The sequence below is a fragment of the Anarrhichthys ocellatus genome, unplaced genomic scaffold, assembly GCF_004355925.1.
Source record: "Anarrhichthys ocellatus isolate YVR2014 unplaced genomic scaffold, GSC_Weel_1.0 scaffold62, whole genome shotgun sequence".
NCBI classification, from domain to species: Eukaryota; Metazoa; Chordata; class Actinopteri; order Perciformes; family Anarhichadidae; genus Anarrhichthys; species Anarrhichthys ocellatus.
In genome coordinates, this window is record NW_022280092.1 from 339,397 (window position 1) to 361,555 (window position 22,159).

The 22,159-nt window shown below is 45.4% G+C and overlaps 1 protein-coding gene across 2 annotated transcripts in view; it reads left to right on the top strand.

Annotated features, from left to right (window-relative positions):
* The window catches only part of cep112 (centrosomal protein 112), a 34,018-nt gene that overhangs the window by 3,043 nt on the left and 8,816 nt on the right, over positions 1-22,159 (top strand). The window contains exons 5-17 of one of the 2 annotated variants that reach the window (XM_031872092.1): positions 1,651-1,735; positions 3,283-3,360; positions 6,217-6,264; positions 6,367-6,453; positions 12,188-12,274; positions 14,916-15,015; positions 15,558-15,676; positions 16,198-16,341; positions 19,482-19,636; positions 19,863-19,992; positions 20,102-20,194; positions 20,329-20,388; positions 21,578-21,657. In XM_031872092.1, the coding sequence (XP_031727952.1) occupies positions 1,651-1,735; positions 3,283-3,360; positions 6,217-6,264; positions 6,367-6,453; positions 12,188-12,274; positions 14,916-15,015; positions 15,558-15,676; positions 16,198-16,341; positions 19,482-19,636; positions 19,863-19,992; positions 20,102-20,194; positions 20,329-20,388; positions 21,578-21,657 (1,266 nt within the window). Of the gene's footprint in view, positions 1-1,650; positions 1,736-3,282; positions 3,361-6,216; positions 6,265-6,366; positions 6,454-12,187; positions 12,275-14,915; positions 15,016-15,557; positions 15,677-16,197; positions 16,342-19,481; positions 19,637-19,862; positions 19,993-20,101; positions 20,195-20,328; positions 20,389-21,577; positions 22,150-22,159 lie in introns of those variants that run through there. The other variant, XM_031872091.1, reaches the window with a different exon arrangement.

Consider the following 22,159-nt stretch of genomic DNA (forward strand, 5'->3'; position numbering starts at 1 on the left):
GTGTGTGTGTGTGTGTGTGTGTGTGTGTGTGTGTGTGTGTGTGTGTGGCTCTGGCCTGACTTGCCACTGCTTTGATCTCTGGGCCTCAGACTCCAGACACATCTGATTCAATTATCCTCATCCACCTGTTGACTTAGAGGCCCAAGATTGCAAAGCTTGGCCCGCTTATCCAAGTTTCGTGTGCGTGCGTGTGCGTGCACAGACAAACCAGTTTGTGAGAGAGAAGGAGTGAAAGACTCCCCCAAAGCTAAAGTCAGAAGGGTTTTATTTGAAATTCTTTATCATAATTAATTATAAATTAGTCATACAATATTAAATCCCTAACAGTATTGTATTGGTCTTTGATAGTGATCGTTTTCTTTTTTATATTTGAGTTATTTATGCACATCTGTCCCTCATACTTATTGTAACTGTGCATCAGGACTTTGATGGTTCAGTTCATGCATTTATAACACATTAATTACAACACATGGCATGTCACTGAGAGACTACCTGGTGTGTGAATGGACATCACACCGCCCCAATGTCATCAACTGTAGAATGTAATTATTACATAATAGTATACGGCTCCAGAACTCTGTGCAGCATCAAGAGTGGATATTGTAATTCTTCTCTTAAATTAATTAATCATAAAAACATGGCTCAGAAATAATCTGACTTTCACTGAGCTTCCCCCTAATTCAGTTATCAAAATATTATACCGAGCAATTTATTACAACATCACTGTCCACACAGCTGAATATAGCTTTAAACAATACCCAACAATTATTTTATAAAGAGCAACACATTTCAGGTACATGGCACGATTTTAGCCAGCCTTTACTCTTTACTTTAAGGCGTGTTCCCTAAATTGAGGGATTTGAGGTTTTAAGACTCGAATAACAAACACTGTTTGCACAGATATCCCTCCTGCTCTATATTCAGCAGTCTTTCCAGAAACCTCACAGCTACGGTGCTGTTCCTCCACGAGATAACACTGCCTGTGACAAATGAGGTTCAAAATTCTAACTTCCACAATCCTAAAAACGATTACACGGGAGGAAAAACGAGCGCCCATAGGCTCCGTGATGAGTGTGAAACAGCGGCCTCTAGAACGTGACTTGATGTCTCTATTAGATGACAGCGTGTGTTTTTCTTCTTCTTCATTGTTGTCCTACATCCTTCCCTCTCCTCTCACATCTTCATTCAATTAGCATTAGTGGGCCATTAGTGTCTCATGTGCCTGCGCCTAATGAGATAGTGAGCTCAGTTATGCCTTTTGTGAGTGTGGTAAAATGAGAAGTGTGTCCGTATTGTGTGCCAATGAATATAATCAGTTTCCCTGTTAAGCTCCGTGATGGACCAGATAATGATGAGACCGTGATTGAGGTGTATGATTATAAAAGGATTTTACAAGCCGTAGACCGGTGCCCCCGCGGGGCCGTCCGTGGAAACAAAGTGATGTATGGCAGAGACGTTTATTGTTCGGATGGGATGAAATGCAGACCACAAACCATGCAACCAATGCCAGATGTTGATCTGTGTAAATAGCGAGGCTGGCTGCCTACGCAAGCACATTCATATGCAAACAGAGGGACAAAAGCAGACACACACACACACACATTGTACTGTAGGGTAACCTCTCACACGTTTCTTTCTTTTCTCTTCCAGGAGAACACTGTTTGAGGAAAAGTCTCCATCGCGACCGGCGTCCTCCAGTCCGCTCAAACAGTCGCCCAAACATGACGCCAGGATGGTTGGTTCATCACCGCGTTTCAGACCCGTCAACCACTTCCCTGCCATACTGGTCTTAAAGGGACAGTGCACCTCAAAATCCAAAAATGCATGCGTTTCAAAGAGAACATTTCATTTCACAAACCTTTTTAATTTTGTCATTTCCATGACACACTACAGGTAAGAGGAGAAATAATGTAGGTTTGATTTTGAGGTGAACTGTCCCTTTACACATTGAAATATTACCACTAAATCCGCCGGTGCCAAAACAAATACTGGCCACAATGTTTTGCTTTCTTCTTCTTAATGTCGACCAATTTGGAAATTCTTGAACTCATTTCCCCATGAAGCCAGAGGAATTTCCCTGAACTCGTAAGTTTCTGGTTCAAGCAGCAAAAATGCAGCTACTAGTGGTGATCACAACGCATCCGACAGTAACATACACTTTTTGGGGTTTGTGGTGCTGTTTCATTACATTATGTCATACTGAGGTGTTTCTGTTATTCTGTTTTCTGTTCTAACTTTGGGAGAAAATTGTTTGTTCACGTCGGACTGCAAAGCTGATTTAGAAATGTGTTTTTCGAGGCTTTTATTGTGTCATCAAACCACCACACATCTACCGAACACCTTCATGGTAAAAGACAGATGTGCAGTTCATTTCATCAGTGGCCAAAAGCGTTTGAGGCCGTTCGTACTTATCAGTGTTTAACACAATGCGTTGAAGTCCTGGTTCGATACACGGACGGTGACACTTTGAACAGCCAGCGACCCGCGTGCTCGGCATTCCTAGATATTGAAATGAAACGTTGACTCTGTTTGTTCGAGGGCGAGGCTCTGGGACCGTAATGCCTTTTTAATCAGAAGGGGGGCATTTATTCTGGAGCTATTCATCCAGCGATTCCTCTGTCAGTGCAGTTCCGCTGAGGTACACCCAAGGTCCACACTCCGCCAGATCCTAATCAAATCAAACAACATCTCTCCTTTCCCTATCGCTCCCTCAACTTTATTAGATATTTCCCCACCCCCCCCATTTCAACCTTGCCGCCCCGACTTGGACTTGAGTAAACTGATCTTTGTATCAACAGAACCCCTGGAAGCATTGGAATTACACTGTATAAAGCAAATCCGGAGGCCCCGTTGTAACAAAAGGCTGGGGAAAACAAGGATGACAGGCGGTTAAGCTGCGTGTGCCCCTCTTGTGGAATTTACTGCATGACGGAAATGATGTGGAACTGCCAAACATCTGGAGCGCTGTATGTGAGAGGGAGGAGAGCGAAGAGTGGAGGAGATGGAGATAACGAGGGAGTAGAAAGCTGTTAGCGCAGGAGGAGAACACATGTGGGTGTACTGTATATCTGTAAAAAGAAAAAACGTTTTGTTGTTGCCAAAAGAGGAATTATGTCGTGTCAAAAATGATAACCTCCATCACTTTCTGCCGTTTGCTTCCTGAGGCCAAAACTTCCGATCAGAGAAATCATTTAAATTCCCTCCTCTAATTTATAACTTCATTTCCATTTTAGTGTCTGCTGTTTACACGCTCTTACACTCTTTTGTTTTTTTTATCCTCAGGTGGATGTGGGGCTGAAGGCGGATATGTCTCCCGGTGACAGTGACCTGGAGGCTCGTCTCAACAGCTGGAACCTGGGGGTGAGTCCGGAGGCATTCCTTGAGCTTCTCGGTTTACATGCAGCTGTCATTGCGCTGCAGCTCATCCACAGTTACAGTGACTCTGATCGCTTGAGCTCACGAGTACACAATAAATCAATAGGGCCATGATGCCTACACAAAGCTAAACAAAAGGGGGTAACAACCACTTCACCTATGTCCTCTTGGAACCACTTCCTTTAGCCAGCTCCTTGCTATTGTAGGACGTGAGGGTCTTACAGAAGGCTTGTGTAAACTTGAGTATTTGAAGATGAGTGCGCCGCTCTTATCTACTCAGGCTGGAGTGCACCAGGCCAGGGCTTGATAAGCACTCTGCCCTCATGTCTTTTATTCCCTTATTTGTTCCCTATCTCCTCACCAGCATGACCTTCACTCGCTCTCTTTTTTTTCTTCTCCTTGTCGCCTCAGTCCTCTCCTACCCATGTTACTCATGCAGATGTTTTCCACAGCACAGCCCCTCTCTCTCTTTTTCTTAACTGTTCCTCTCTGTTCTGCTATTGTTCTAGCTCTCTCTCTCTCTCTCTCTCTGGCCCTTCTGTCCATCCGTCTACCTCTCTCTCCTCCTCGCCCCCCTCCCTCGCTTTTCAATTCTCGGGTAATCTGAGGTATCTATCAGCAGACGTGAAGCCGTGCACTGCCCCGCTCTGCACTCGTCTGTGTTGAGACGCTGATAAGAGGCATTGCCTGGCAACGCTCCCCCAAGCCTGCATCTTTCAAATCAACAGATGTTCTTTCACACACACACACACACACCAACCCTCTTCAAGTTTACAGAAGTTTTATAGATGCACTGCTTCAAAGCGCCCGGCTCTGACGAAATTTGAGCACAACCGAGCATCACTCGATCAAGAACATCTTTAGCTTTGCTTTAGATCTTCTGAAGCGGTCCATATCGGTTTGTTCATTTCACCCCAAATGCAATAACGTCTGTGTAGTCAGCACGTTGGCCATGCTGGACAGTAGACAGTAGATTGCTTCAGGCTCAGACAGGAGTTCCAGCTACTACTTGTTAAGAGTTGTATCTCTTAATGGCACTTTGCTTACTTTTTTCCCCATCCAGAATTCAACGGTATTCCCCCTGCCACTTTGGGGGCGTCCATTGTCTGCGGTTCAATGGGTGTGCTGACGGCTCGCTCGACGCTAGTCCGAAAACGAGGACGCCATCAATCACCCGCGTGTTTGTTTGGCTGGAGAGCCGGTGCCTTGTGATGTGGCGCGTTCCTCTTCTGCGTCCGTCCAAACATGTGCACACAGGAGCGTGTGTGTGTGTGTGTGTGTGTGTGTGTGTGTGTGTGTGTGTGTGTGCGTGTGTGTGTGTGTGTGTGTGTGTGTGTGCGCGCGCACACAGGCACATACGTACGTGTGCAACCAAATCCAAGTTTAGTATCACTCTGCTGTGCCAGCATTACACCACAGCATTTAGTCTACATGGCTGCCTTGCCCTGTGGGCCGTGCTCAATCAAATCTGATGACTGGCTGTAAAAATAAATCACATTCTTGCCTGGGCTCTAGTTTAGAGGGATATTGATTGATTCATCACTTGGTAAATATGGATTTTTTTTTTTTTTTTTTTTTTTTTCCAGTGCCAAATTTAAAAAGCAACTCATCACACGTTGTGGCACCGCTGCTGCTGCTCTGCACTGACTATGTTGACTGGTCTGGTCTCGTGCGTGTGTGTCTGTGCACGTGTTACAGTTTGCGGTAAATCTGATTGTAGTCAAGCCGGATGTCTTCTTTTGTTGAGAGCTTACAGTATGTCAGCTAACAAAATGTCTGACCTGTTTTTACCTGCATCACGACTAAGTCGGGAGGCAGACGCCGCCTTTCATCTGTTGTCGCTGTCGCCGGCTCGCCCTGAATCAACAGATTGCGACTTCATCCTGGTATAGTAGCTGTAACCGTTTCACTGCCACGCTTTGAGGTTGTTTTTAGGTTCCGTTCATCCTCCGTTCCTTCTGGATTGGCTTCGTGTGGGTTGCGCCACCTCGCAACATTAAGTCCTTCTTCATTTAACCGCAGCTGAATAAGTCCCGCGCAACCCTCCTCCTCCTCTTCCCCCTTCATCCCCATGTTAACCAGATTTGCAACAGAAGTGTTTACTGTGCGTCGACGCTGTCATCTCCAAACGTCGCCGTCACTGCTTTTGAAAGGCCGCGATCTTGCCGCTAGTTAGCAGCCCCCCCCAATAGACAGCCTCGGTGCTTGAGAGGGAAACGCTGTGTGATGGTGTGAGTTCACAAGGAAAATAATGGGGTCATAAACAAATGTGGAATAGTGGCAGGAAAATAGCAAGTTGTCAAGACGGAGGTATTTTTGTAGTTTGTTTCACAGTCAGTGAGCTGTGTTGATGTAAAGCTGCGGAGTCATTCGGAGTGTGACCCCTTTGTGTTCAGGTTAGCAGCTCACTCCCCCCCCCCATCTCTTGTGTTTCATATTATAATCAAAGGACATGCCGTGTCAGTGTTTGGCAAGAATGTAAACGCATTTGTCTCCGAGTGACGGTAAACGCACCGGGGATAGCTCACAGATTAGTGGGCCTGAGTGTTGACAAAAGGGCCGTGTTGGGACAGCAAAGGCGGGCTGAGAGCGGAAACCCCAGCCGGCCACACACACACACACACACACAATGCCTTGAAGTCGCCCGACGCGTTCTGTCTTTCTAAACAGACGAGAGTCGACGGAAGAGACTCCGGCCGCAGCACCGAGCTTTTGATGTGTTCTCCGCATTGTTTATGACAAACTAAGGGCGGAGGTTGCATTCTGCTTGTGGTGGTAAGGCTTTGTTAGGAGAAGAAGCAGACAAAGGGACGTCTAAGGTTCTTCTGTTTACTCTTTCAGATTGAAAACCCCAGGTATTTGCGAGAGAACCCCGATCCCTTCTCTGCGGTAAGTTTTCTCTCTTTTTTTTTTTTTTTTATTGTTACGTATACAAAAAAGTGCCTCCTCAGTCACCTCATCACCTAATCTCCCTCCTCTTTATCTCTGTAGACTTTCAAGCCGAGTTTCGGGAGGAACAGCACCCTATTGGATGATCAGGGCCCACAGCTTTCACACAGCAAGGAGGTGTACACCTCAGTAAGAGCCCTTAACAAACCCCCCAAAAACACACTACCTGAAAGCTTCTGTGTGATGAACATCAGAACTTGTTAATGCTTCTCTTTTCCACATCCAAAGGAAAGAAAATGTTCATTCCAATGAGCCTAAACTCTCGCTCCTCACAGTTCAGTACGCTCAGCATTTGTATAGAAGCAAGTGTTGAACACACGCAGGAGTCAAAGGTCAAAGCTCTCTTGACTGCTTTATGGCCCCTTACAGCCGTTCACATCCAGCTCTGCGCATAGTTTGTATTGTTGAAATGGCCAGCGTTCCTCTTAGAAGACAAAAATGATGCCGGCTCCCAGTGATGACAGTTTTTTTCCTTATGTGGATTTAAGCTGAAAATCCCATTCTGTAAGCACACTTTGAAGTCCCAGCTCCTCCCTCCCTTCCACTCCCTGCCCTTTCTCCCCCACCCCCCCCCCCCTCCCCCCCCCCCCCCCCCCCTCCCCATCGGCCTTTACCCGCACTGTTAAATATAAAACCGAGCATGACTTGGCTGTACTAGCCGTGGCTTTTCATGTCTGCTTGGGGGAAAGCGCTCCAGTCAGCTAGATGGGCTTCACTGGGAGAGAAAGGGCAGAGAGAAAGGAGACGTGATGGACTACAAGTGTGTTGCTTATTGACTTTGTCATTCACATGCATAGACAAACACACACACACACACACACTCCTCCGTACACATCCACCCACGTCGGCCGGTCTACCTGTGGTTTGATATTGAGTGTAGCAGCACCAATACGAAGACATTAAAGCCACGTCCCATGCTGTTTGATCCTGCCTCAGACGAGCTGACCGGCTACATACTGCTGTGTGTTGTAGGGAATATGAATTTATCACCTCTCGGAAGACCGTGTTCATCCTCTGCACCAACTTTACTTTGATACACACAGAGTTCCCAGTTAATTAGTTACTCCAGTACAAACTACAGTATCTAATTCAACAGCTCTGCTGATTATGTTTATACTGAGGCAGAAGCTGTTCAGGAAAGTCACAGAGAAGCATTGGGAGGGACACATTGGGAAATTAGAGGAAATGGTGCAGAGCCGGAGTATTCGTCCCCGTGGTGCTCAGGTTTGTGCCCTTTGCCTGCTTCGTTTCTGATGTATTCTTCCATACACAGAAGGTAGAGTTTTATTAGAATTAAAATACAGCTGTAGGGAAAATGTGAGTGAAAAAGGAGACGTGTCCATGCATTGAAAGAGAGACCGTTAAAAGTGTGTCGCGGCCTTACATTCTATTCCTCCAGGACTTATAGACGTCACCGCCAACAGACTGTGCTCGTGCTTTTTAGCCATGTTAGCGGCTCTGCTTTTTTTGGGATGGCAATTTCAGCCGGTCGTGTGCTCCTCCCATTTGTCCCAGACTGAATTATCTCGGCAACTACCGGATTGATTGCCATGATTTTGACATTTGTTTTCCCAGAGGATGAGTCATATTGACTTAATTATTCTCTGACTTTTTTCTCTAGCGTCACCAGCAGGTCAACGTCTTCACTTATCCTGCGAATTATCTCGACATCTGCTGGACAGATTGGCACAAAATTTGGTGCAGACATTAATGATTTCCAGACGATGTACCCTACGGATTTTGGTGGCCCGCTGACTTTGCCACTATGATGTCGGCAGTTGTATTCTTTGGTAAAATATTGGATGGGTTGCCATGAAATTGGCTAAACGCGTGCATGTCCCCCTCTGGATTCTAATCTCAATGGTGATCCTTCTAACTTTTCATCTAGCCACCATCTGGTCAAAATGTTGAAGTTGTCCAATACTTTATGGTTCATGACCTGCAAATCTAATGACATTCCCATCAGCCGTATGCAGAACCTTCTCTTGAACTCCGCTGTATTGTGCCAGTGCATCTCCCATTCCCATTGTGAGGTTCTGGGAATTCCCTTTCGACTGCACCCTCTGCCCCATAAAAGAGGAATCATAATAGGTCTGTGGTTTATGACGTGCTATTATAAAGCCCCTTTTACTTCTGGTGTTTAAAATTTAAGATGGCCCCACTGATCATGTGTCTTAAGTCGGGAACTCTGAACCCCACAGGACACAGCTGTTACCACACACACACAGTACTTTTCTATAGAAGTGACTTGAGTCACCAGTCCCACCTTCACCGTGTCATCCTCAAAAGCCACATCAAGCTTTCCTGCAGAACCGTTTGAGGCCTTGTCCAACCCCTGCCGTTGCGTGGCTGTCTAGGCCCAGTCCAGGAAATCACAGTGACATCACTGCCCCTTAATCCTGAGAGCCTAGTTGAAAATTTACCCAGGTTTAAAGCGTTATATGCGCCACATGTTCATTAAGCTGGCGGCAGCTTAACGAACATCTCCGCTTTCACACCAAACTCATCAGCTTCTGACTCGCGTTGATAGGAATGCTGACTGCTCTTTTCCTACGGAGCAACGAGCGGCAGCTGAGAAGCATTGCTTTGAGTCACTTCGCTTAGACAGCGCGTTTGCTCATGGGCGAGTTGTGGAAAGTGTCTGGCGGGGGGGGGGGAGCAACGAGGTCCCGCTAATCCGTCAGCACGCCCTAGAAGTGCTCAGCGTTATGAGGGCTGGGTCTTTCTTCGGAAATTCAATAAAATGGCGACTGATGAATTAGACTCAGCTATAAGCTCGAGTTGTGCGAGTGCAGAAGAAGATGCCGAGCAGCTGATTAAAGCACCCCGTTCTTTCTTTTAAAGCTTGCATGTGATTGCGTGCGTGCTGTCTTCAAACTGACCCCTTTGGTAGCTGACCTGAGGGACTTGAGTGTCTTCGTATCAAGCAGCCACACTCTAATGGTCACGAGCCGCTGGCTGGGGATCAGATCCCTTTTGCTTTCTGTTGCCGTAATGATGCCGTCTCTCTAATCTAAGGATCCTCTGGGACGGAGCTCTCGGCCTGTGATTCAGAGGGCCGGAGCCTTTCGTATCTGAACCTTTTTCAAAGCTAAAGAAAGAGCAAGCTAGTGAGCCTCCGTAGTTTAAAGGGGACCAGTTCCTAAGACTGATCCAGGCTGAGAGACGCAAGAGACCAACCATGTTCCATAATGATACAGCTCTTTCAAGCCATTCTGTACTTGGTTCTTATGTACTTGATGTATTTGTATCAGCAATTTTGAGTAGCAATCTGCGTACTTTACTCTGTGCCTGGAACTACCCTTTTCTTGAAACTATGACGGTAATTCTTCCACACATCAGATATTCAAACGTTCTTTATCCGACCTTACTATGTGGATAGACTGCAGTAAATGAACTCCTCGTCAGCGTGTGGCGGTGACATGGAGCTGCTCCTCAGTAGATAGCAGAACGCTGTGCACCGACTATCCTTCAGTGTCTGTGTTTACCGAGGAGGAAGAAAGACGCACCGGGGCATCGCGCGTCTCCGGCAAAGACGGAAAGAGACGCAAATATGCTTTGTGGAGCCCAAACAGTTAGCAGGTGATTTGTGAACACGTCCCTCTGAGGAAAAAGGCCTTGACCACCCCCCACACACACACACACACACACACACACGGCGGTTTTGAGAGCAGAAAAAGCAGCTGTTTCCATCTTCTCCTTGCATTCCATCTCCCCTTTCTTCCCTCCCACCCTCTCGTCCTTTCATGAGCGGAGTGTCAAAAAACATGGCATCTTACAGCGCTCGGTACAACTCTGAAGAAGAGAAGAGGGGGAAAAAAGGTGTCGCATCCAGTCGGGCTGATTGAAGGCATCTCAGACGCCTTAGGTGTACGACATCCCTCCTCCTTCCTTCCTTCACTGACGACTTTATAAACAAGTTTCAAACGCTCCTGATCTAGTTTGACAAACTTTCTCCAAAGAGCTTTTGAAGAGAGGATGAGAAAGTGACTCCCCCACATGTGCTTTTTTTTGTTGTTTTTTTGTTTGGGGGTGCCAGCAGAATCGGGTCCCCACTTTCTCGTCTTCTTTTCAATCACTGCCATCTCTCTCTCTCTCTCTCTCTCTCTCTCTCTCTGACAGGTCTCCTGTGGTCGCCTCAATCGCACACGAAATGGTGGTAAACCAAGAAAAGAGATAGCATATAAAGAGAGAACACTTAACGCAGCTTTGTCAAGGATGAAGAGTACATGTCGCTCAAGTGCAGTAATGGGGAGAGGCATCTCGAAGGAAATTTCACGTGTGTTAGTTGTACTTTTATTTATTTCTACTCAGACTGATCATCCAACATTCAGTGCTGACATCTTAACAACATATATAACATTGGTTATATCGATGCCACCATTTCAACACCAACGCATGCAGATTTTTTTTGTCAAACATCCAAAATGCCTGTCCTGTATTGTATCAATATTTAACACACTTAAACACACCGTAATTGAATATTATTTTTAATCAGGCCATCATCACAGCTGTTCTCCCTTTTTTGATTTTTTTTTTTTACCCAGAGAAGGTGTAATGTGGTTTTGACTGTGCCAAGCAATGTCATGGGGATTTTCTACTTAATTGTTTTGATGACTAGAACAAACAAGAGCTAGCCCCGGGATATTGTTAACCGCTGACATGTTCACACACACACACTGCCGCACTTTCAAAGGAGGAACATTGTCACCCTGCTGCAGGGTTGATTAACACGCTAGAACAGACGCTGACTAAACATGAGTCGTGACTTCAAAGTGAATGGTCAGCCATATTTCTGTCTACGCTTCTCTCCGTCTTGCCGTGCGTTGTGTGTGTTTGTGAGTGGAGACTTCTTCTGGGTAATTTGTAGCAAACTAACTAGAAAGAGTTGTGAGAAACAGGATGAGAAAAGCCCATTGTTTTAGGAAGCAAATGTGATTTACATAAGACGGAATGATCAAAATATACTGCTTTTATTTTACATAACTCCGGCACACCCTCGGGCAGAGTTTTACTTTTTTAGCCCCACTAGTCGTAAAGCTTCTGAGTCGAATAGAAAATGCGTAATGAGCGTTTCAGTCCCACAAGGCCGCTGTCCTCGGCTGGAGATCGTGATATTTCTGACTAATATTCTCACGCCCAGAGATGTGATAATTATTTCCAGTAATGATGAATGACTAATCAATCATTTTGTATGAAGAGACCACAGAAGAATTGGTTAAATTTTTTTTTTTTAAATTTGGCTGTAACCGTGAAGCCGTCTGTTAGGAGATCTCCTCCAACATGCACATGACAGCGCTGAACCTTTGATCCTCTGAAGACACCGTGTTCAAATGAAGACAGCCACTCTCTTAATGATTAACTGCTGCGTGTACTCAGGAGTGCATGCTGGCTGCCACTTTGTTGTGCTTACTACAGACTGGCATGTACACACACAAAAACACACACAGTTGAACACATCTAAGCTCCGCGCTGTGTGTTTTTTGAAGCTCTGCACACGGATACATGTTTTAAAATGTTAATGTGGTTTATTTCATCATCAGCTGTGCTTGTGTGCAAGACGGGACACACTATCTCCTTTCATCCAGATTCATGTTATCGCTTTCATCCTGTCACACTATATGATGCTTTTTTTTTTACCATGACATGTCTCTAAGATAGAAAGTTCTGGCACGGATCTCAATGTTTAACTCCCTCGAACAGAATTTGTTACTTGTGTTGCTTTGTATTAAGTAATATTTTGTGTTTACCAATTTAGTTTGCCGTTAAAAGTGCTCCAGAAGGCCATATAGTGTTACATAGATCGATAGATAGTTACTTTATTAAGTACATATGTGACATTTGGTTTTCTATGTGCTTCCAGACTGAGATGAAGATCAAAGTCCTGGAGTCCAAGCACCAGGAGGAGAAGTTGAAGATGCAACAGAGACACGATGCAGATGTTGAGAAAGTAAGAATCAAAATGTGAACGCAGTAAATACTCTGCCCGCACTATTTAATTGCTGGCTGTAGTTTGCAGCGTGTGAGAAAAAGGCGTATTGACTGAACTCATTTCAGGATTTGTAATGGCTCTTTGAGTCAACAATAAATTATGTAGCATCACGAGTTATACCACAATACATTTGGCTGTGGGAAAATGACAGAAAGATGTAAATTAAGTTATTAGTGCTTTGATATTCATACTTTGGCTATAGAATAATTTATTACAATCATAAATACTTGTTAATGCAAAGTAAACCAGCAGACCGAGTTATATTGATTCAATTACCACAGATGCTGTATGTGTATGTGATTTCAAGTGTATAAAACCCAAACTGAGCCGGTACTGGTAGAATATCCACTATATAAAAAACAATCCTCATAGTTCCACTTATTGAGAAATAACACACCAAGAGTTTGAAATGACTGGGTACTTTCTCCCGGGGACAGTGGACAGGCTTGGTCTGTTAACTCGAGTGTTCATGAAAACTAGTTAACTCGTGTTACGATGCCCATCTGTGGCACTTGACTCCGTTTGGTTGGCTAATGAAACGGAAAAAGAACGAGTCTCTCCTCTTCTCATCGGCCCGCGTCTTCAAAGCTCTTTGTCAGCTTGAGGAAAATAGCAGTAACGCTGCTTTATTCCACACTTGGTGCCCATCAGTCGGGCTGCAGATCAAGCACCTGGGATCTGTCACGTCCCCGCTATGACTTGCCTTTGCTGCCACAGAAGCTTTTAATAAAAGGAGAAAAACAGTCCAATTTTCCCTCCACTTAAAGATGCCCATTGCTTCTTTGGGTTTGACAAGAGACAGGATGACAGCTAGCTGCCCCCCCACCCCACCCTCGCTCCCTCTCTTTAATTACACACAGATTGCAAGTTATGTCCGATTTAATTCCCTCAGAATTTCAACCAGTCTTCCCTCTAATGGCTTCAAAGGGGAGTGATTCAGGGGTGCCCGCTAATGAGCCTGATGGAAGGTGGGCGAGCTAGGTTTAGTTCTAATTAGTCTCTTTACTGTATGAATAATGCATAGGTTGCTGAAAGGCTGCTGGTCATTGTGGAGAGGATAATGAGAGAACAGTGTGTGGATCAGTGCTGTGTTTAGTTCAAAAATATTGAATAACCTCGTGTGAAGAAGCACATCGTTCTGATTATGCTAATGAGCAGTAGACCACAGTGAACACCAGAAGACAATAGAGGGTAGTTAATAACTCTGTTTTGTTTTGAAAGCCATTGGGATTCAATCGCATTTGTGTTTTTGTTGAGCACTTTAGTATACTCGTGTTCTAACTCCACATACTGTAGGTGTGTTTCTTTTTTTCCTCCACTTCGCTCCTTTCACTGGTGATATTGGTATAAGTCACGGACGGCCAGCTGGATTCCCACCATGCATTAGGATGTCTTATAAAAGCCTAAAATGAGCACCCTAAAAGCTGTCATTTCCCACGTTGTAGTGCACTCTCCCTGGATCCGGCTGCGTTTCACTGCCTTGCTCGGTGAACCCCTAAAAATCCAACCGTTTCTGGGCTGGATAAATTGAAAAAAACGCTGCGAACTTTGCTCCAATTGCCCCGTCCTCCTTTCATCTCCCCCGTCCCATTCACACACACACACACAGAGAGGACGGCAGGCTTGGCGACTAAGTGCACTTGGATAGAACAAAATGCTAGAAAGGAAAGGTAGCTTATGGGCTTATGGACGGTTCTTAACGAAAAAAAAACGTATTTTCTAGCCAGAAATTTAGAGCATCATCTGTTTGTTGGAGGTCTTATTTGGATGGGTAATACCAATGTCTTTACTTTGGGAGAGTATATACAGTATATATCGGTAAGTTGTATGCAGATTCAGCATAACTGCCCTGGTGATGAAGAACAGGCAGTAGACACTCCCTCCGACCGACTGCATGATGTGCACGTACATGATGCAGTCGTGACATCTTCCTCCTCAATATGGAGAGTGCTAGACTTCCTTCTATACTGGAGCTCCAACTCTCCATGGCCTTATTTAGCTAATGGCTCACAGATGGCGGCGGCGAGCAGATGCAGTTACCTCATCACACTTCGGCACAGGTGGTTCACTCAGATGGCATTTCACTCCGTTAGCCTGTAGCCTCCTTTAGGATTAGATTAGGCGTGTGTAGGATGAGGCCGTGTCGGGCCATACAGTGAATTATGTCGACTAAATGTTCCATGTCCTTTTTAAATAACATCTTAAATGTACTTCATGTTCATCATGATTGCTAATCTGTCTTGTTGCAGTGTTGACTTGCTAGCAGACTTCTTCTTCCCTGCCTTGTTGGCGTGTTACAGCCACCTGTATATCTGTTTAAAGATGTGAAATGTGTGTAAAGTACTTTTTTTTTTTTTTTTTTTTTTTTAAGGGTGATTACAGGTTAAAATGCTGTTTGTCTGTTTATATTTGTTTCACAAGTAGACTTCTAACTTTAATAGCTACTGGGGAAAGTAAAAAAAAAAAAGCTTCAACTAAAGACACTTTAACAAGAACCTCTATCATGTATGCAACTTAGCCATTTTCTCAGCAGTAAAAAAAAAACAACAATATCCTCCGGTATGTGTTTTAAAACAATCTCCCTCTTCTTCCTCCTGAGATTCTGGACCGAAAGAATGGTGAGGTTGAGGAGACGAAGAGCATTTATCGGGCCAAGCAGAAGGAATCGGAGGAGATGATCCGTAAGCTGGAGAGGAGAGGTGAGAGGTCACGGGCATTGCAGGGTTAACTGGAAGGATGTTTACACTGGTGTCTCTGAACACTCGCTGTAAAAAGCCCAAAAAGATACAACTCCACAAGAGACACTGCGTTGGGTGTAGAGTGACGTTCTCCAGCTGCGCTGTTTAATCTCAATTATAATCGCACAATGTCTGCCTTTTTTATTCATATCCTCTCTTCCTCCTCGCTTCTCTGTCTCTATCGTGTGTCTCTAAAAGCATTAGCTGAGAAACGTCTCAACTTGGCAAAGGAGCAGTGCTACTGGCCATTTTACTGAAGCAATATCTTTATTGACATTGATTTACTGACAGCGCATCAATGGGCATCACTGTATGTCTGTGTTTGAGTGTGTGTCTGTGTGTGTGTGTGTGTCCTTCCATCTGTGCACATACCCTGAGGCAGGGCCTGACTGCTCTCCGTGTGTGTGTGTGTGTGTGTGTGTGTGTGTGTGTGTGTGTGTGTGTGTGTGTGTGTGTGTGTGTGTGTGTGTGTGTGTGTGTGTGTGTGTGTGTGTGTTCCACAGTTCAAAGTGTGCTGCGGGAGTCCCAGGTCATCTGCGAGAGCAAAGAGAAGCAGATCGCTGAGCTGAAGAATATGTCGGATCAGAGCGCCGGCTCCCTGAAAAACGAGTGGGAGAAGAAGGTATGAGGAGAAGTTGAATGGTTTGGATATTGTGCAGCCCCTCCCCCCCCCCCGTAAGCAGCCCTGAGCCAGAGGAAGACTTTTTGATAGCTTGAGACTGGCAGACTTTGCTGGAAGCAGGCAAAGCTCTGCTGTACTGTTAGAGAATATATTTATTCTTTCATGCTGTGCTTAAGTTAATGTGTTGAAAAATGAATGCTCTCTGCTCTGGGTAAGTTGTGTTTCCACTCCTGATAGCTCTCGCTAACCGAGCTCAGTAAGATCCTAATGCAATCTCCACTCAGCTCTTCAGGGCCACTCAGCGTGTGACGAGCTACAATCTTTCTCAGATGTAATAATAAGAAAATCGACTTCGCCGTAGATAAATGTGGTTTATTCCCCTTGAATAAGCAAGACATTAAGATGCATAAAGAAATAGATTTTCAAAGAGACGGCGGCAAAAAGTAAATGAAGCAAAGTAGACGTGGAAATAAAAGGAAACAGATGTGCGACTGATGCATAGTTATCATCTGCCCCTCCAGCTGCATGCTGCTGTCACAGAGATGGAGCAGGAGAAGTTTCAACTGCAGAAGAAACACACTGAGAGCATCCAGGAGCTGCTGGAGGACACCAACCTCCGGCTGGCTAAGATGGAGGCCGAGTGTAACGCTCGGTCACACGCAACCGTGAGTACAGGAACGTGTGTTTAGCCCATCATGTAACATGATTCAACTTAGTTCACTCATGTTTATTCCCTCCGCCTGTCGAGCATTCGCTCGCTGCTGTTGAGGGAATTCATCTCAAACAGCAGCAAGGAGATGTTCAGACACCTCATGTGGGCAGATTATTTTTTATACCAAACACCAGACTTTCACTGGAACAAACAGGATTTTGGGTAAGGTGATGGGTGTATTTATGCATTAAATTCTCCCCTTGTTTAGCTCTAAGGAATGTGTGTACATGTGTAAAACGGTGTCCCGTGTCACTCCATGGCTCAAATGAAGGGAGACTTCCTGTAACCTTTGGGCGAGAATGACTCGCGTATCTCACCTCTGTCATCTTTAAAAAAAGGTCTTTGATCCAAGTGTGTATGCATGCAGACACACACACACACACACACACACACACACACACACACACTTCCCAAAGCTCCAGTTTCTTTGATGTCATATGAAAGGATTTGGGGTTTTAAGTGGGATCGTGCACATTACACTAATGGCGATCATCAACACCACGGGCCAGTTGAATACACTGCTTCATAAATAGTATTGTTATTAGAATCAGCAATTGTGGGCTTGCATACGTATCACACGTATCGCTTCTGGCCTTAATCTGTCAGCAGGCCAATATTTAAACGGCATCAAACACTGGACAGTGCAGGGCCGGTGGTGAGGCCTCTCTTTTAATAATTAAGGGCAGACGAGGCCCCGAGAGAATGAAAAGAGCCACTGTCACTGTAAATTAGCTGCTCTCCTGCTGCGAGTTTGGCCTGACACACACACACACACACACACACGTGCCTTCTGTAGGAAGATCAAAGTGAACTTTATCTCAGGTGAGTTATTACAGCACACTTGTTTTGTGGATGGCGTCTCCAACCCTAAATCTTTAGTATCAATGTCCTCTTGTGTTCTTTTCTTTGGAGAAAAGGTTCATTTTGCTCTGTTGACTTGTGGCCGATAGTAAAACAGTTCAAGATACCATTCAGAAGACCTGAGTTCAGACATGTTGTACTTGGAGATTATTCAGTCCTCCACCACTTTGACCCCGCAGCTTCAGTAGCTTTGCACAGTTAATGATACTGTATGCCGATTCGTTTCAGGCTGCTCCTCCTCCTCCTCTGCTCACTGTGAGGGGGAGACGTAGCTGCTAATAAAAGGTTCATGCCCAGAACACAATGTGCAAAGCTCGCTCGGTTCACAGTTAAAGTATCCGAGCCAAGACAAACTCAGGCTGATGATTCATTTTCCTTTTTAAATAGCAGTGAAATGAAGACTGTCCATCGGCCCAACGCTACCTGTTTAGGTTTCTAGCCGCGCAGATCAAAGATCTCACAAGGGGCTGAAAGATATGTCAGAGGTTGTTGTTTTTGGACGCAACCTATGAGCAGGTAGAGTGACTGAGTAGGTGTTTGAAAAGAAAGACAAGCCGGTATCTGTTTAGCTATTGCGCCATTCCAACTCTAGACTGTAGTCCATGCATGTCCGTAATTAAACTGACTGATAATGGAGATATGATTAATATGGTCTTGTGGTTTAGAGATGAACTAGTCGGAATAATCCTCTCTTTGTACTGCCGATAGTTGGCTGATTGTTGAGCTAGTATTTTGTTATTTCTTTCTGTTGTTAGGCCTGTGTACTTAAAGTCAATATTGTCTTAAAGTGGTATCAGCCTGAGACAACCAGATCTGCGCATCCCCAGTAACAGTCATGGTAAAACAGGCGTAAACGTTGCAGTATTAGTAGGAGCATTTTGGTGACACCTGTCCCACAAGTCCACAGTTTACTCTGTCTTCTTTTCTTATGTCTTCGTCCTCTTGCTGCTCCACCGCTCACACAACGTCCATGCATACACACACAGCCTGACAAGCCTCAGGAGATGAGTTCTGAGGCTGTCTTCCAGATACCAAAACTGTAAAAGTTCATCCACCATATGACTTTTTTTTTTGCTACAAAATTACATGTTTGTTTTTTTTTTTTTTTTTTTTCAAACTTCAAAGACTTTGTCACTTCTAAATCTCTGAAGGAGAGCAGAGCTCATACCATACCTCATGCAGTCTGCTCTTCACACCTTGTAATTCTCCTTCTAAAACACCTCATTAGGGGACGTGATTTGCTCCCTCCCGAGTGTGTCCAGGTGTGCCCCGGTCCAGCCTCGGCTCTCTGGCAGGAGATGAGAAGAAGAAGCGCCTCTCCATACTAAGTGTCAGCACGCGTCCCTGCACAACAGAGGCCCCCCTTGTTCCTCTCCTCGGCGCCCCTACGCCGCTAACACAAATATCTCTCAGCAGCCTCGCCGGGCGCTGCTCTCGCACTCCGTTCAAACACATGGCTCCCTGCTTTTTTTTTTTGCCGTCGTTCCACCTCCCTGTCATCGCCAGACTCTGTCATCGTCTAAATTGACTAGCGCGCTCCATCTTTAATCAGCGCCCCGTCATCGCCTTTATCAGCCTGCCCACGCCGCATTCCACGCTGTAACAAGCGCACGCATACAAAGACTCGTATGCAGGGGGACAGTATATGCACAGAGGGGATGTTTTCTCTTCGTCGGATCGGTTACCGGAAGAAGCTGTGTGCATCAGCTGGTCTTTGATCTTTGTCTTTATTGAAAATCTGAATCCTGTTTGAGCTTTGTGCTTACAGTGGAGTTATCTAATCTCAGCCTTAACACACGTGATTAGTTTGATTTAGTGTTCTGTAACACAAGTTGGACAGTGTACATTAAAAGTGTTTCAAATTACAGTGAAGCTCACTCTGGTCTGAACCTCGCCTTGTTTATATTTCCTAATTTCTAGAGAATGAAAGACAAACAATCAAAATGTTTCTCCACAGCACCGCATGTGGCCAGAAACTACGCACTGTACCTTTTTAAGCAGCTGAGACTTCAACAATCCTGTTACAGTCTGATTTAATTAATATGATAACTAGACACTATACACTTATTAAATAAGAGTTACATTGTACACCCCATTCCTCCACATTTCTGTGTCTCACGTCTACCGTGGGAGCATGCAACCCTCTGACCCGTGATGTGTTCTCAGGCTAGCGCCCTTGCTGGTTCAAGCTGCTTTGGTGCAGTGATTTCTGTGTATGCTTGCTGGTTTCAGGAGCAAACGGTGCGTGAGCTGGAGCTGCGGGTGAAACAGCAGTCCGTGGCGGTGGAGAAGGGCAACGCGCTGCGTCAAAGGACGACGCAGGAGAAGGCCCAGTTGGAGATTCACATTGTATCCATCAGCGTCGAGCTGCAGGAGGCCAACAGACGGTCTGTGAAATTAGAGAGCGATAAAGGGGGGAGAGGGTACTATTTTAAACTATGTATTTGTGACATGTTACTGTCAGAATGCATGTAAGGCGCCAAGAAACCCTTTAAATCTGCTGAGACCAAACTAGAGCAACAGGGAGGGGAAGTGACTCGTGTAATTCTTTAATTGGGGAATAGTAACAGGTTATGTGTTAACCGCCCTGTCGTGCTCTTTAACTGTCAACAGACATCTGATCCTGCAGAAGGAGAAGGAGCAGCAGAGTGAGCAGCACGAGCAGACCGTGCAGAAGCTCCAAGCCAAACACGAGACTGACATGAGCCACTTGCATAAGGAACATGCTCTGTCTGCTGCCAAGGTCCACATTACCAGAACACCTCGACAACACTCTCCCTCCCAGCCTGACAAACATACAGTTATATACAGGAGGAGTATTTATCAATTTCCTCTCTGTTTCTCTCTTCCAGTCCTCTGAGGTGATGGAGGACTTCGAGAAAAGTATAGCGCTACTCAAACAGCAGCTCCAAGACAGTCAACACCGAAGACGCCAACAAGTCAGGGTACGATTTTTGGGGGGGGGGGAGTGTGGCATGTTTTAAATGTTAAAATGAAGGTTAGAATGGGGGTTGTCTTTGTGGTGTATCACCGTATCACCTCTGCCACACAGTATCATTCCAACTCTGCTTCCTTCTAGGATCAAGAGATGAAGTTTCACCAGGAAAAGGACGAAGTGCGGATCAACTGTGAGAAAAAGGTAGTGTGTGTGTGTGTGTGTGTGTGTGTGTGCGTGTGTGTGTGTGTGTGTGCGTGTGTGTGTGTGTGTGTGTGTGTGTGTGTGTGCGTGTGTGTGTGTGTGCGTGTGCGTGCTTCAGAGAAAGCGATCCACTGAGCTCCGTGGCGTCTGTCGTTGCATTAAAACAGCCCTGGACACAGTTATTACGGTCAAGTGGAGATCAAAGCCCGGAGTCACATGTTCCTTTTTTCGTTCCCCTTACTTTTATGTCTGGTCTCGTAAAATCAGGGCCATGATTAACAAGTAGATGGAGGACTGGGCGAAGAAGAAAGAGAGCAGGATGGGAAATGTACGATTTAGAATAAAAGGTAGAAAGTTGAGAATGGGGAGTTATAAGGAAATCTGAATAAGCTTGTAGAGTCACTCTGCAAAAGAGCACGTTGAAAAGAGACATTTCTCTCATTGAAGTGTGCACTGTCAGTGTACCCGGGCCTACACTTAATTGCCTTTTACTTTTGAGGGACCCACTTCAAAGCCACAGCGCAGCTGTAAACCATAGAGTGAAGAGACCACTCTTAACAATCTGAGCCGGACCAGACCGGTCCAAGCCAGACTTCTTAGGTGAAAGTTGGGTTTTAAAGACCTGCTGCACCTGGGTCATCTTCAAAGTGCCAGATTGTTCTAATGTGTGTGCTCGTGGCAGGCTGGTGTACCCAGAGACGGGGCCCCCTTCTGGCTGAGACACCTGCAAGAACTTAGCAGGCCTTTGTGCACTTCACTCAGGGTCAGGGAGAATTTCAATTAAGCTTCTCCGAAAGAAAGTCAGTCGTTTTGTGTGTTTCTTTTATCCCGTCCTTGTAATATTCTTCTGGACGGTAAGAGGAGATTTAAACAATGAAGGAAAGAGGAGTCAGGGGTTCACTTTCCCATGAAAGATTCCTCTTCCCACTCCTCAGGAGTGGTAAACGAGATGGCGTTATGGAGGCCAGAGTACGGTATCTGGACGTAACAGGGGCCCATATGGCTGCCACAGATCCAGAGTGAGAGGCCCTCTCTGATGGGGTGATAGAGAGAAGAGACGAGGCCAGATGCACAAGGTCACAGAGAGCAGAGTTTTGTTGAGTGATGTTTGATGGTGTCTGCTTGTGCACTCACTTCCACCTCTCTCTATCTCTCTCTGTCTCTCCCCCTCCCTCCCTCCCTCCTTCAGGTTTTGGCAATCCAGAATGAAGCAGAGAAGGAGAGAACAGAAGCAAAGAGGAAGATCGCCAAACTAGAAGATGCACTCAGGTACAGCGAGAAAGGCCGAAATATAAGTGGTAATTGTTGTAGTAATAACAGTGAACCGTTTTTAATTAGTACTGATTAGAGTTAATAATAAAAAATGCAGTATTTCCTGTGGCTAAACATTGATCCTGCATTTATTGATGGGAACATTACATTTTGGATACTCTACTCAGCATTAGGGTTCATGAAAACAAAAAGCTTCACCCACACACACTTTACTGGATCAGTTCTAATATCGTTTTCACATTGGTGAGAACGATCAGTGTGTGTGTGTGTGTGCGTGTGTGCTCTTCCTCCTTTGCTGTTGCTTTTCACATAGAGTGCAAGCTGGATGCTCCAGATATAACAGAACGTAATACAGTCGGGGAGACTGTTGGGAAAAGATGTTTGCGTGTGCAAACGCAGATCTAAGAATATCATCAAAACACCGCGATAACGCCTCGGGTTATTTGACAGGTTTATGGACAAATGTTCTGCTCTATTACCGTTTGTACTGAAGCTGCCC